Here is a 13,911-nt window from a genome sequence, read left to right on the forward strand (position 1 = left end):
GCACAAATATTCAAATATTGCACAAAACTGCAGACTCGTGGGTACACACACAACCCATTCACATTCCCATATCTTGAGGTGAGATGTCAAGGGGGCCCACGTCCGCAATTTTTGCAGTTAAAAAGTGGGTGTGGACAAAATTTGGATTTAGATTTCTTTGGAAATTTTGCCCTTGGCTGGAGGACACAAGCCTGGACAGACTCAGCTAACATGCTCATCCTGAGGACGATGCACACACAGAAATAACATCTGACACGTACCAACAGAGAAAAGTAAGCATGACACCGTGATCACATGGATTTATTCAAAACATTGAACAGACACCAACACATAGGAGGAGATAGCAGCCACATGTCAACTAGCAGCTGGAGAGTCACTCAACTATGTGTGTAAAACGTCCTCCATGTAGGTCAAGAAGAAGTTTGCAACGGCAGGTTTTGAACATCAGGGCGGGGCGGGGGAACATGCACTCTCATCGAAACAAACTGTACAGCCATGACATCTGATATACTCGGCTGTACAAAGATTCTTATGTCTTTGTACCAGTAGATTCTTTATACAAAAGTAAAATCTTTCAATAACACTGTGTACAAATGTATTTTCCATCTACCATCGGTGCACTTTATGTACGCGTGTTGCTTTCTGCTTTTTGGTGAGTGACTGAATATATGGTGTGACCTCCTCCTCCATCTCTCTTGATCTCTTGATCACCGGGTTCTGAGGTTAGTCAGAGGAGCTTCTGATTCTTCCATTTCCAATAGAAAGTCTCTGAAGTCAGGTTGTCCCATAAGGTCAAGAGCCATGTGGTGAATTCCACTCAGGGAAAACAGTCTTTTTCTTATGTTCATGCTAGACAAACACAACAGGTCCAGCGTTGACGTTTGTGCCAGCTGCTTCGTCACTGTAAGCCAAGAATCAAACGTCGATATGGAACAGACACATACGGTGGAGACCGTTCTCCTTTCGGCGCTGCACTTTTACTACAAAATCCTGAGAAAAGTGTCACCTCTTTTCTTTTGAATGGACAGATCTTAAAAACCGTACAAACACTCACAGTAACAAGAGGCCGATGCAGGCAAACGATACAACAGCCAGGAACAGCGACCATTTCTCTCTTATTAAGCCACAAGAGTGCAGCAACACAAAGTCCGTTACCAAACAAAGAAGACAAAAAACACCAAACTATTGGCAGGCAGAACTGATCCCAGTTTATTTTAAATTGGTCCTTGTCCATTTTACCTTCGGCTATAAAATCATCCCCAAGCCCCTTCTGTCGCTCTGATAGTGATTCCAGAACAGTTTATCTTCCTATTCCCTACATAGAAATAGACCATGTTCTAGTTTATGCTACACAAAAGATAAGTGATTAAACATGTTCTTAAAAAAAAACAAAAATCAAAAATCAAATGTATGTGTGATATACATCTGCTGAAATACAAAAATAGATGATTTGGAAATAAATGTCAATCTAAACATAGAAAAATAGAATCAAATGATACTTGATCAATAGTCGTGTCTACCATGATGTAGCTTGGTAAGTACAGACGGAGTTATCAATGGACAATTGCATAATACTTCATAATGGACAACTGGTGTGTGTGGATACACGCCGGCGAGAAGCCTCTCCCTCCTGTATCCTTGACAGGCAACAAACAGTGTTGACTGTGTCCCATCATGAGCTGTGAAGGATGGAGGATGGGAAGCAGGACGGGTGGTGTGAAGGTGCCAGAGGTCATCCCGGGGTCAGCAGCCAGGCGGAGGTGCCAGAGGTCATCCCGGGGTCAGCAGCCAGGCGGAGGTGCCAGAGGTCATCCCGGGGTCAGCAGCCAGGCGGAGGTGCCAGAGATCATCCCGGGGTCAGCAGCCAGGCGGAGGTGCAGAGGTCACCAGACGGAGCATTTGTTCACCGGGTGCATCGGGGACCCCTTCGGACAGTGGAACACCCGGGCAAACTCGTCGAACTGAGAAACGCTGCCGATCACTCTGCAAACAGTAAGAGTGTGGAGTTTGTATGACCACCAACAACATGTGAAATGCCTCTTGTACAGTATACGTGGTTTGGTGTCACTGATGATGTCACAATGTATATGACATCATCAGGGATGTCACTCGAGCACTCGATGATGCAAAGTTGAGCATGCCAATAGGCCAGGCGAGGCCACGCAGCAGCCGAGCTGTGGTCGAGGCCGAAGTTGAGCAATTGTTCGCTGAGTGACGTCACTCGAGCACTCCATGATGTCATCAGTGATGGTCACTCAAGCAATTGTGATGTCATCAGTGATGCGAAGTTGAGCAATTGTGCGCTGCGCATGGCCAATAGAGCAGGCGAGGCCACACAGCAGCCAAGCTATGATACCGCTATGCGGCCGAGCTAGCGAGCCCGCACAGCGGGGGAGCCTAGGAATCGAGCACACGTAGCGCGTGAGATTTCTCGTTGGTTAAAATGTCCAAGAGAGCAGTGTTTGGGCTTCATTTATGCCTGATTCTGCAGGATCTGGGACCTCCCAGATTGGTACCGGCACCTTTTATTGAGCCCCGCTAATAGATCCTCTTATCCACTTTCTGTGTTGCTATGACTTGCAATTGGTCAGTGTGTGTGTGTGTGTGTGTGTGTGTGTGTGTGTGTGTGTGTGTGTGTGTGTGTGTGTGTGTGTGTGTGTGTGTGTGTGTGTGTGTGTGTGTGTGTGTGTGTGTGTGTGTGTGTACCTGTAGTGCTCTGGTGCATGTTTGTCCGTTAGCAACTGCAGGTAGATGGACTGAGATCTTCTCTTCATACACCAGTTCTGCAAAGACAACAGTGCACATGAACAGAGGCCAGACATGGACACGCTTGGCCAAAACCAGATGCCCTTAAAAAAAAAAGAGTCTTAGCCTTTGTTCACACATAGGACGCCTAACGTAAGCAGAACCGAAGCTTGAGGCAAAGCTTTAGCTGAGCTGACGCTTAACCGTTCACACAAGAAGCCTTCTCTTCTTAAATAGTTTTAAATAAAATGTAACTGAAATATATCAAATCAAAAGTTTATTTTATATTTCAAATAATTATGTAAATACGGTTACTATAAACTGACTTTAAAGGCATTTTACATTGAACGTATGTAATTGAAATGCATGCAAAAAAGACATGTAATTGAAATAGATAAAGTCTGGTTTTTGGGTATACTGATTTCTTTGAAACTACTTCTAGTTGTCTGGATATGAACACAGTTACATGGAACCTCTTATAGTTGTCGGACAGCAGGGTGGCTTGTGCTGTCCCTTCAGCACTGTGATTCCCCTCCAATGGTCTATTACATGGAATATTCATCATCAGCCAGTTGGTCCTCGAGCGAGACTACAGTACACACTCGGGTGGTTCATCGTTCTAGAACGAAAGCCAGGCTGAATGAGGCACTGAGAGGCTTCTCTACCTGTGATGAAAGCCAGGCTGAATGAGGCACTGAGAGGCTTCTCTACCTGTGATGAAAGCCAGGCTGAATGAGGCACTGAGAGGCTTCTCTACCTGTGATGAAAGCCAGGCTGAATGAGGCACTGAGAGGCTTCTCTACCTGTGATGAAAGCCAGGCTGAATGAGGCACTGAGAGGCTTCCCTACCTGTGATGAAAGCCAGGCTGAATGAGGCACTGAGAGGCTTCTCTACCTGTGATGAAAGCCAGGCTGAATGAGGCACTGAGAGGCTTCCCTACCTGTGATGAAAGCCAGGCTGAATGAGGCACTGAGAGGCTTCTCTACCTGTGATGAAAGCCAGGCTGAATGAGGCACTGAGAGGCTTCTCTACCTGTGATGAAAGCCAGGCTGAATGAGGCACTGAGAGGCTTCCCTACCTGTGATGAAAGCCAGGCTGAATGAGGCACTGAGAGGCTTCCCTACCTGTGATGAAAGCCAGGCTGAATGAGGCACTGAGAGGCTTCCCTACCTGTGATGAAAGCCAGGCTGAATGAGGCACTGAGAGGCTTCTCTACCTGTGATGAAAGCCAGGCTGAATGAGGCACTGAGAGGCTTCCCTACCTGTGATGAAAGCCAGGCTGAATGAGGCACTGAGAGGCTTCTCTACCTGTGATGAAAGCCAGGCTGAATGAGACACTGAGAGGCTTCTCTACCTGTGATGAAAGCCAGGCTGAATGAGGCACTGAGAGGCTTCCCTACCTGTGATGAAAGCCAGGCTGAATGAGGCACTGAGAGGCTTCCCTACCTGTGATGAAAGCCAGGCTGAATGAGGCACTGAGAGGCTTCCCTACCTGTGATGAAAGCCAGGCTGAATGAGGCACTGAGAGGCTTCCCTACCTGTGCGAAGGCAATGAAGAGGAGCTGTTCATGAGTGTACTTGAGCCCAGGCAGGGGCCTCTCTGGACCGTGTTCCCTCACCCACTTCTGATACGCCTGCATGGAGAAAGAGAGAGAGGCAGAGAGAGAGAGACAGAGAGAGAGAGAGGGGGGGAGAGAGAGAGAGAGAGCGGTAAATGGGCGAGTGAATAGTGAAGATAGGCGATACAAACCAATCATGTAGATCTACAATAAATGTGTACCCAAAAGTGACAGAAAGCCCTATACTACTGCAGCCACATGCATTACTGAATGCCATCAACTGACAGCAAATAATAGAAACTGAGTATTGAGATCTACTTAAAAGATGAGGCCAATCTGACTGACAGGCACGCCCCCCCCCCCCCCCCCCCTCTGTCTCAATGGATTAATTTGATTGAATTAATTCATTTTGTCGATATTTTTTTCTTGATGTTTTCTTAATGTTCCTTACTTGCAAACCAATAAAGCACTGATTTCAATGTGATTTGAATAAGAGAAGAGAGGCAGATTTGAGCGAGACTGGGGACGGATAGAGGGAGTGGAGACCCTGTCGTGAGAGTGAGAGAGTGAGAGAGCATGCTGTGAAATAACAAAAATTATGAATTGTTACAACAGCGATGATTAATCTCTGCTAATATTACTTGCATAGTAGGACAGCTTGAGCCCGCCTATGTCTGCTATGTTCTCCCCCAGCGTCAGACGCCCGTTCACCTATAGACGCAGAAGAAGAATCACCAAAAATCAGTTTGTGTGAAATGAACTTGAAGACTTGTGCTTATAGAGAGGCAAAGTGACCGCCTACTTCCTGCTTCAGCACTGTACCAGAGATTTTCATCCGCCATTTATTTTCCCATGGACATTTCATAAAATGCTTGTAAAAATAGTTTTACTTGGTCAAACCAAACGGTTCAGCTATATTTAGAATCGGGAGAGACCATAGAACATTTAACTCCGACCAAAACCTAAAAAAACAACACAGAAAAAAAAAATCTTTAAATCCGCGATTTCTTTACGTTTTGGTCCAAGTGAAATGTTATGTGGTCTCTCCTGTTTCTAAATATATCTGAACCGTTTGGTTTGATAAAGTAAAACTATTTTTATAAGCATTTAACGAAATACCTAGGCTATAGGAAAATAAATGGCGGATGAAAATCTCTGGTACAGTGCTGAAGCAGGAAGTGACGTTCCACTTTGGCTCTCTATACTTGTGGTAGACATGTGTGCCAGTGTATTGAATTGAATGACACATTAGAATCAGCTCAGGTTCAAGTCTTCCCATGGGCAACCAGTGGAGTATTGATCAATTTGACAATAAATATGTAATCAAACTGCATCATATCATATCAGAGGTGAACGACACTGCCCATGGATCAGATCAAAAGGTGAAAATGTGTTGTCCCCACCTTCTCGTTATAAACAGTGAAGTTGTCGTAGAGCTTGACGATACACTCGGCCTTCCTCTGGAACTTTGTGTAGGAGTCTTCTGTCCACCACTGTTTCAGGTTGCCATGGCGGTCGTACTGGCCCCCTAGGAACATGAATCATTGCATCACTAAGATGAAGGGCAAGAGGGCAGTGTTAGCATGGAGACAGCAGGGGGCAGTGTTAGCATGGAGACAGCAGGGGGCAGTGTTAGCATGGAGACAGCAGGGGGCAGTGTTAGCATGGAGACAGCAGGGGGCAGTGTTAGCATGGAGACAGCAGGGGGCAGTGTTAGCATGGAGACAGCAGGGGGCAGTGTTAGCATGGAGACAGCAGGGGGCAGTGTTAGCATGGAGACAACGCAATCTGCAACTTTTCCTTCACAGTCCAAAGGGCTGCCCAGCTACGCTTCGGTAGTGATACGTAGATTAGTGGTAAATGAGTCCAACTCATTTCTGTGGACTGGCCCTTTATTTTGGCGAGGGAACGGACATCTTCTGGTCCACTGTTGGTGTGCGCATCCCAAAATACAGCGGGCACTTTAACTGTTTTACCTGCCAACTGCATAATGTAGAATAGAACAAGACGTCCAAACGATAGTTGCTTAGCTGTCAAAGGGGCTGGTAGAACATTCATTTACCAGCTCCATCATGCAGTCAAACGTATTGCAGAATTTGACAGCAAGTCCCCATCCTGAAATCCAAATCAATGCACTCCATTCAGATTCAAATGTAGTCTGGCAAATATTTACCTTCTAGCTTTGAGGGCAGCACTTTAGACTTGATGTGGAAGTTACAGATTGTGGCTAAAAATAGCCGTTGCTTCACAGTTGCGATGCAACTTTCTCATGACATCAGGAAGACTTGCTCTTTTCCATCAAGTCCACTGAACAGGTGAACTCAGGTGAACTCAGGTGAACTCAGGTGAAGGTCCTGATGCATTACTGACAGGAGTTATGAAACCTCTTCAGTTATGAGGGGAAGATGAAGAGGAGCTGGATTATGGATGAAGACGTGGTCGTTCTTCTTACCCCAGTCATCATATCCGTGTGTCAGCTCGTGGCCGATGATCGCCCCGATCCCCCCATAGTTCAGAGACCTGGCAACAGCAGAGAGATGGATCTTAAGAGGTCTTACTTTTTTCAATGGGATGACTATGAACAGATTCTTTCTATTCAGTGATATATTATGTAATGTAATGTAATGTAATATTCAGTGATATTTGTATTGTATAATGTAATGTAATGTAATCAAATGTAATGTAATGTAATATACAGTGATATCTGGTGGAAAAGTCATACAGAGGAAAAACAAAGCAAATGAATTGTGTCGTTCCACCAAAACGTGAACGGGATGAGCCGTAGTTTATTTATTTACAACATTTATTGGGGCGGCTGTAGCTCAGGAGGTAGAGCGGGTCGTCCACTAATCGCTTTGGATAAAAGAGGTCGGTGGTTCGATCCCCACCTCCTCCAGTCTGCATGTCGAATGTCCTCGGGCAAGATACTGAACCCCAAATTGCTCCCGATGGCTGTGCCAGCAGCCTGCGTGGTAGCTTGCCGCCTTCGGTGTGTGAATGTCTGTGTGAATTTACCATTTATGTACCTTTACTTTGATTATCTAATGTTGTCTTACGTGTTCTCACAGCTCATCAAAATAAGTTTGACCCATATGCATATCTATTCAGATTAATACTGAACAGAATATACCATTTGACTGAATTGAGGTGTCTCCCTAAATAGCAATACACCCCCCCATTGTTATACCTCGTTACCCTCCATGCTGATGCTGGCTCAGCCAAGCTGCTGTGGGCGCCCGGATGATGACAATTGTCTCAGCTGAATAAGATGACTTATTGTCATTGCTGACAGATTGTGAATGTAGCCTTCAAATAGAAGTCGTATGTAGGTCACCTGCCTCAGGGTCCGAGTTGACTGGGTGCAGCTTTCTTGCTGTTCACACTGATTGATTGGGAAACATCAGATCTGTGTCACACGTGACGTGAGGGAATTCATAATTGGGACAGTTTTGGCTGCAGTGTGAACACAGCTTAATGCATTCCACAAGCTGATAATACACACTTCAGCCCTCTGTAACACGTTCTGTATGAGGCACACGGCTCAACACCTCTCTACCTAACCTCACCCCCCTTAAGGGAAGGGAGGCAGCACATCCCCATTGGCTAGTCTGTGTCAGGCCCCTCCCCTAGCAGGAAGCAGCAGGGCCGCTCCACCTCTCCTTGACCCCCCGGCCGAGGTACAGCGTTGTCTAAGCGGCAGCATGCAGATATGGAGAGTGATGAGAGGGCAGCCAGGGGCTGTTCACATGACTACGTCTGAAAATGACTTTGTGACAGCTAGTCGATACACTGCCTCACACCGGCCCCCCACTCACTCTCTCAACTAACTGGCTGATTCAAGCTTCATTATAGCCAGCGTGATAGCAGAGAGGTGTGTGTGTGTGTGTGTGTGTGTGTGTGTGTGAGAGAGAGGGGAAGAGAGAGTGAGAGAGTTTATCTGAGGGTAGAGCTAGTAGTGCAGCAATAACTTCAGGGGGGACAGCTACACACATACTGTATAGGCCCCTACGCTACACACACACACGCGCGCGCACGCACACACACGCACCTTTACACGCACACACACACACACACACACGCACACACACAGACATACACACGCACACGCACACACACACACACACGCACACACACAGACATACACACACACCCACACACACACACAGACACACAGACACACACACACACACACACACGCACACACGCACACACACTTTAATAGTCATTAATATTGATCAGTATGCATGGCAGGAGGTAGAGTGGAGGGGTGATCTCTAATGAAGAGGTAGGAGTGTTGCTAATGTTGTGTAGCTACATAGACTGCTAAGATTAATTAGCTGATATTTGTGAGGAGGTGGTTCACTGATGTGTGTGGTTGTTGTGTGGTAGGCCTGACTGCTAAGATTAATTAACTGATATTTGTGAGGAGGTGGTTCACTGATGTGTGTGGTTGTTGTGTGGTAGGACTGCTAAGATTAATTAACTGATATTTGTGAGGAGGTGGTTCACTGATGTGTGTGTTTGTTGTGTGGTAGGACTGCTAAGATTAATTAGCTGATATTTGTGAGGAGGTGGTTCACTGATGTGTGTGGTTGTTGTGTGGTAGGACTGCTAAGATTAATTAGCTGATATTTGTGAGGAGGTGGTTCACTGATGTGTGTGGTTGTTGTGTGGTAGGACTGCTAAGTTTAATTAGCTGATATTTGTGAGGAGGTGGTTCACTGATGTGTGTGTTTGTTGTGTGGTAGGACTGCTAAGATTAATCAGCTGATATTTGTGAGGAGGTGGTTCACTGATGTGTGTGGTTGTTGTGTGGTAGGCCTGACTGCTAAGATTAATTAACTGATATTTGTGAGGAGGTGGTTCACTGATGTGTGTGGTTGTTGTGTGGTAGGACTGCTAAGTTTAATTAGCTGATATTTGTGAGGAGGTGGTTCACTGATGTGTGTGGTTGTTGTGTGGTAGGACTGCTAAGTTTAATTAGCTGATATTTGTGAGGAGGTGGTTCACTGATGTGTGTGTTTGTTGTGTGGTAGGACTGCTAAGATTAATTAGCTGATATTTGTGAGGAGGTGGTTCACTGATGTGTGTGGTTGCTGTGTGGTAGGACTGCTAAGATTAATTAGCTGATATTTGTGAGGAGGTGGTTCACTGATGTGTGTGGTTGTTGTGTGGTAGGACTGCTAAGATTAATTAGCTGATATTTGTGAGGAGGTGGTTCACTGATGTGTGTGGTTGTTGTGTGGTAGGACTGCTAAGATTAATTAGCTGATATTTGTGAGGAGGTGGTTCACTGATGTGTGTGGTTGTTGTGTGGTAGGACTGCTAAGATTAATTAACTGATATTTGTGAGGAGGTGGTTCACTGATGTGTGTGGTTGCTGTGTGGTATGAATGCAGGGGGATGTATGGATCGTACAACTGTCAGCGGCAAGTATTTTCCTCAGTGGACGACTTGACAAGCAGTCGGTTGAGTGGAAAAATAGTTGTTTATCTGTACATCTCCATCTATAGCTGATGTTGTCACAGTCTTTTCAATGTTGCAGACTTACTACTTTACAGTACTTTAAAGCTGCGTTCACACCGACCTATTAAAGTTTTTCGCTGGCATCGAGTTTACATACAAAGTCAATGCAAATGAGCGATTGAGCGTATATTCGCCCGGGAGAAAAATCGCTGGGCGTCCGAGCGGCAGAGACAGAGCGATAGGGAGAAAATTCGCTCGTCGCCCGAGATGAAATATCCCAACTCGAGCGAAATTTCGCTGGCATCAGTCGCTCGCTGTTCACCGCTGATTGGCTGCTGTGTGAGAGTGAGTCAAGGATCACACTGGCTTGGAACAAACCGCTGGTTTATTGTGTGGCAACAAACCACATTGACAGCTGATTGACAGGCTGACAGCTGACATGAAGTGAAGTCTGTACTACCGGTATAGAGCTCGCGTTAGGAGCACGCTGATAGGCTTAGCTTGTAAACAACTACGGTGGCTCGTAGTGGACAAATATCATGACATTGCGTAACGTTATAGCCCCCAGATGTCTGTCCGTCAATTCTTGTGCCTGTTGACGAGCGATTTAAACAGAGCGACAGAGCAATTCCAAAGGGTTGAATCGAGCGACAGAGAGAAAAATAAATATCTCGGTGTGAACACAGCTTAAGACAAAGTTAGGAATGGTTAGACTAATGTATTTGTTCACAGTTTTGTTGTGATTATATTATTCTTTATTATTGATTATCATTATTAGTAATAATAATAATGATGATATTAATAATGTATTACTATCATTGGATGTCAGCTGTTCAGTGTCGTCAGAGGTGGATGACACTGAACAGCTGATATATTTATTGTAGAATGGATCTGGTTGTCTATGGGAAGAAGACCTTAATCTAATTCTATTGGGGGCATTTTGATCAGATTCCACACAAGCAGTGGTGGGTAGAGTACTGAAAGTCTATACTCAAGTCAAAGTACAATTACTCCCGTAAAACATGACTCAAGTAAAAGTGATAATTACCATTTAAGAAGTACATGTAAAAAAAGAAAAGAAAAAGTCCCTGGCTAATAAATTATTCAACGTATAAGTTAGTTCTCATTATCTCTGCCAGGCGAATGCCTGGGGGGGATCATGTGTGTGTGTGTGTGTGTGTGTGTGTGTGTGTGTGTGTGTGTGTGTGTGTGTGTGTGTGCGTGTGTGGCAATTCAGGGGTCTACGATCAATATGAGACGATATCATATGCTCAGTTAACACAATCAGCACAATAGCTACAAAGTGTAATACCTCTCAAAGACTTTTTAATACTTTTTAAGGGCCTTAATTTTCCATAAATTGATTTATCAACTTTTAATACTGTTCAAGTCCCCGTGGATCCCCTGTTTCATCCACTCAAACTCAAATGACTCAATGTTCTGGAATTCAGGGAGGTGACATCTCAATGACACTTGTTTCATTAGCAAGACCTTGTTCAGTAATTGAGCTCTTGGTGGCTAGTTAATTGGTGTAATCAGGTGTACTGGGACTGCAGTGGCACAAAGGCTTGCCAGGCCCTTAATGAGCGCTGTTGCTGTGGCCGTAGAGGTGTTGTGTGTTGGTGGCAGAGGAAGACGAGGAGGACAGGACAGGAGGAAGGCTACTTACTGTGGGAACTCAGGGTCGTAGAGAGTGGGCTGCAGGATGCCAGCGGGAAACACTAGAGATACAAAATACAACATACAGGAAGTGTTAGGGTCCAGATAATTCTGCAAAAACACACAAACGTTAGGGATGCAAGATATTACATTTTTTCGTCAATAATGTGATATGCCGCCTACAAAATAACCCTTCAGCCGGAGGCAGAACTCGCCATCTTCGGCTGTTTGGAGTCCTCTCTGAACTTCCCTACAGCTGTGCAGCAGTCTCTGTCACAGGGGACAATTGTTGCCAAGAAACTCATTCTGCAGAAATGGAAGTCCCCCACTCCACCCTGTTTTCAGTTGTGGTTGGCGGACATGATCTCTGTTATACGAATGGAGAGACTCAGGTTCTTGAGGGCAAACTCACCTGGGAGATTTCAAACTATTTGGGACCCGTTTCTGGCCTATACCTTGACGAGGTTAGGGGTGATGGATGATTCGCCCGGCCGGTCTTTCTCCCTCGTGTGGGATCCCACTCATTTATATATGTATATATTTAGAAGCACAATTTATATATATTTACAAGCTGTATGTAACTGGTGGCACTAGTGTATGTATGTTTTTTCTTCCTTTTCTTTTCTTTTCCTGTATCTGAGTTTGTTCGTTTTTTAGTTTTTCTGTGTTCTAAAAAAATTAAATTGCTAAATAAAATATTTAAAAAAATAATGTGATATGCCGATATTTTCAGATTATTTTGGCCGAAATGCCGATGCCGATATACAGTATGTGTGCATTTTTTCCTCACCTAATTTCAGAGAACATCAAGTCTCTCCTGTAGTGGAATTAACACATTATTATTATGCCGACTCTTATCGTGATGGCCCACTAACACATTATTATGCCGACTCAACTTGAGTTGAAAAAGCGTTGCACACTCTGGCTCCATATGCTTTTGTTTTGGCCTGCTTTTAGCGGGAGGTTCCTATCTGGAGGAAACCCCAGGGGAGCACGGGGAGAGAACATGCAAACTCCACACAGAAAGGCCCTTTTTGTCGACCCCACCTGGGCCGTGGGCACTGAGGACATGGGGAAGGAGGACACACCCTCGGCGTCCCAGGCGGGAATTGAACCCAGGACTTTCTTTCTGTGAGGCGACAGCGCTACCACTGCGCCTCCATAAGCATTTCTTTAATTGTATGATGTTTCCGCCCTCCGGCCTTCTTCAAGATCAACAATGCTCCTCCACCAGTGCAGGGCGCCTTCTTCTCGTCCCTGGCACCCCAATGGTGGAACGAGCTGCCACCTTCGGTCAGGACTGCTGAATCACTGCCGAAAAAATCTTTCGGAAAAGACTAAAGACTCACCTTTTCAGGCTCCATCTGGGCCCTTCTTGATCTAACTTCTTTCTCTCTTTATATTAACACATTCACTGCCAGCCGTTTTTCAATACTGTAGTTAGCTTCTGCCAAGGTTTTTTTTTGAGGATTCTGGCTCATCTTTCAAGAGCCGAGGATTCGTTTCTGTTAGGATTTTGTGAACACACAATATCTCAAAAGAACTAATAGAATGTGTGCTTTCTCTGTCTAAAATAGTTAGTTTGTAGAGTTAGTAGTTATGTAAGCATTAGCAGTTGAATACAGCATGGTTTCAGCGTCTGAAAATGTATTCTGAGATAAACGGCTTTTTGTGAAATTCGATAGAACAGTCACTTTAACCATTCATTTTTGGCATCAGTAAGACGTCAGACATCTAAACAATAGTTTTGAACAGTAATTTCCTCCATAACAGCAGGAAACCCCCCTCTGCTTCAAACTCCTCCCTCCGTGGGCGTTCTCCTCCGCCCTCCTTGGCTCTGCAGCGGGTCTGTCACAAACGAGTTGCTGCTGCCTGGCTGCTGCCTGGCAGTCTGGATGGGGCTCGCTGGATGGGGCTCGCTCGTTTCTTGGCGTTTCGGTTGAGAGCTCTGATGAAGCTCTTGCGATTCTGCGCTTATTTATGCTGCGTGTTTCAAAGTGTGCACCCAGTCTATTCTTGGAACCCCCCACCGTTGCCACCGCTGTGCGTCAGTGCGAAAGCGAAAGCGTTTTCGCCATCCATTGTACAGTATGAGAACGGCTTCCTCGCGCTTTTCCCTGCTGTTTTGGCTCGCCTCTTCCTACTCTGGAGAGACATGTCGCCACTCAGTGGGTCGGTAAAATAGATTATACACATTCAATACCTCCAATATTTGTATAGGAGACGTAAAAGGGTTGGATCCACGTCCCACCGTCAAAATTTTTTTTTTTTTTTTTAAGCCGAGATATCTCGTCATTGGCAGTCAACCGTTGGATTTTGTAAGCCGAGATATCTCGTCAATGGCAGTGAACGTGTTTAAAAAAAAAAAAAAAAAAAAAAAAAAAAAAAAAATCCGAAACTAAACTCGAACCACTGTTCCTTCAGAAGTTGTAGTTGTCATAGACGGTGCTCCATTTGTCTATTACTGACAAAAAGTGTGTT

At 45.2% G+C, this 13,911-nt stretch overlaps 1 protein-coding gene across 1 annotated transcript in view; it reads right to left on the reverse strand.

Moving 5' to 3' along the window:
- Positions 1 to 1,883: 1,883 nt before the first annotated feature.
- Positions 1,884 to 13,911, reverse strand: part of ecel1 (endothelin converting enzyme-like 1) — a gene marked incomplete at both ends in the record, with an annotated part of 59,774 nt that continues 47,746 nt past the window's right edge. Inside the window, 7 exons of the mRNA XM_083637218.1 lie at positions 1,884 to 1,983; positions 2,707 to 2,783; positions 4,285 to 4,380; positions 4,951 to 5,016; positions 5,709 to 5,833; positions 6,758 to 6,825; positions 11,441 to 11,492. Of these exons, the coding sequence (XP_083493344.1) occupies positions 1,884 to 1,983; positions 2,707 to 2,783; positions 4,285 to 4,380; positions 4,951 to 5,016; positions 5,709 to 5,833; positions 6,758 to 6,825; positions 11,441 to 11,492 (584 nt within the window). The remainder of the gene's footprint in view (positions 1,984 to 2,706; positions 2,784 to 4,284; positions 4,381 to 4,950; positions 5,017 to 5,708; positions 5,834 to 6,757; positions 6,826 to 11,440; positions 11,493 to 13,911) is intronic.

The sequence above is a fragment of the Poromitra crassiceps genome, assembly GCF_964638095.1.
Source record: "Poromitra crassiceps genome assembly, chromosome: 5".
Classification (NCBI taxonomy): domain Eukaryota; kingdom Metazoa; phylum Chordata; class Actinopteri; order Beryciformes; family Melamphaidae; genus Poromitra; species Poromitra crassiceps.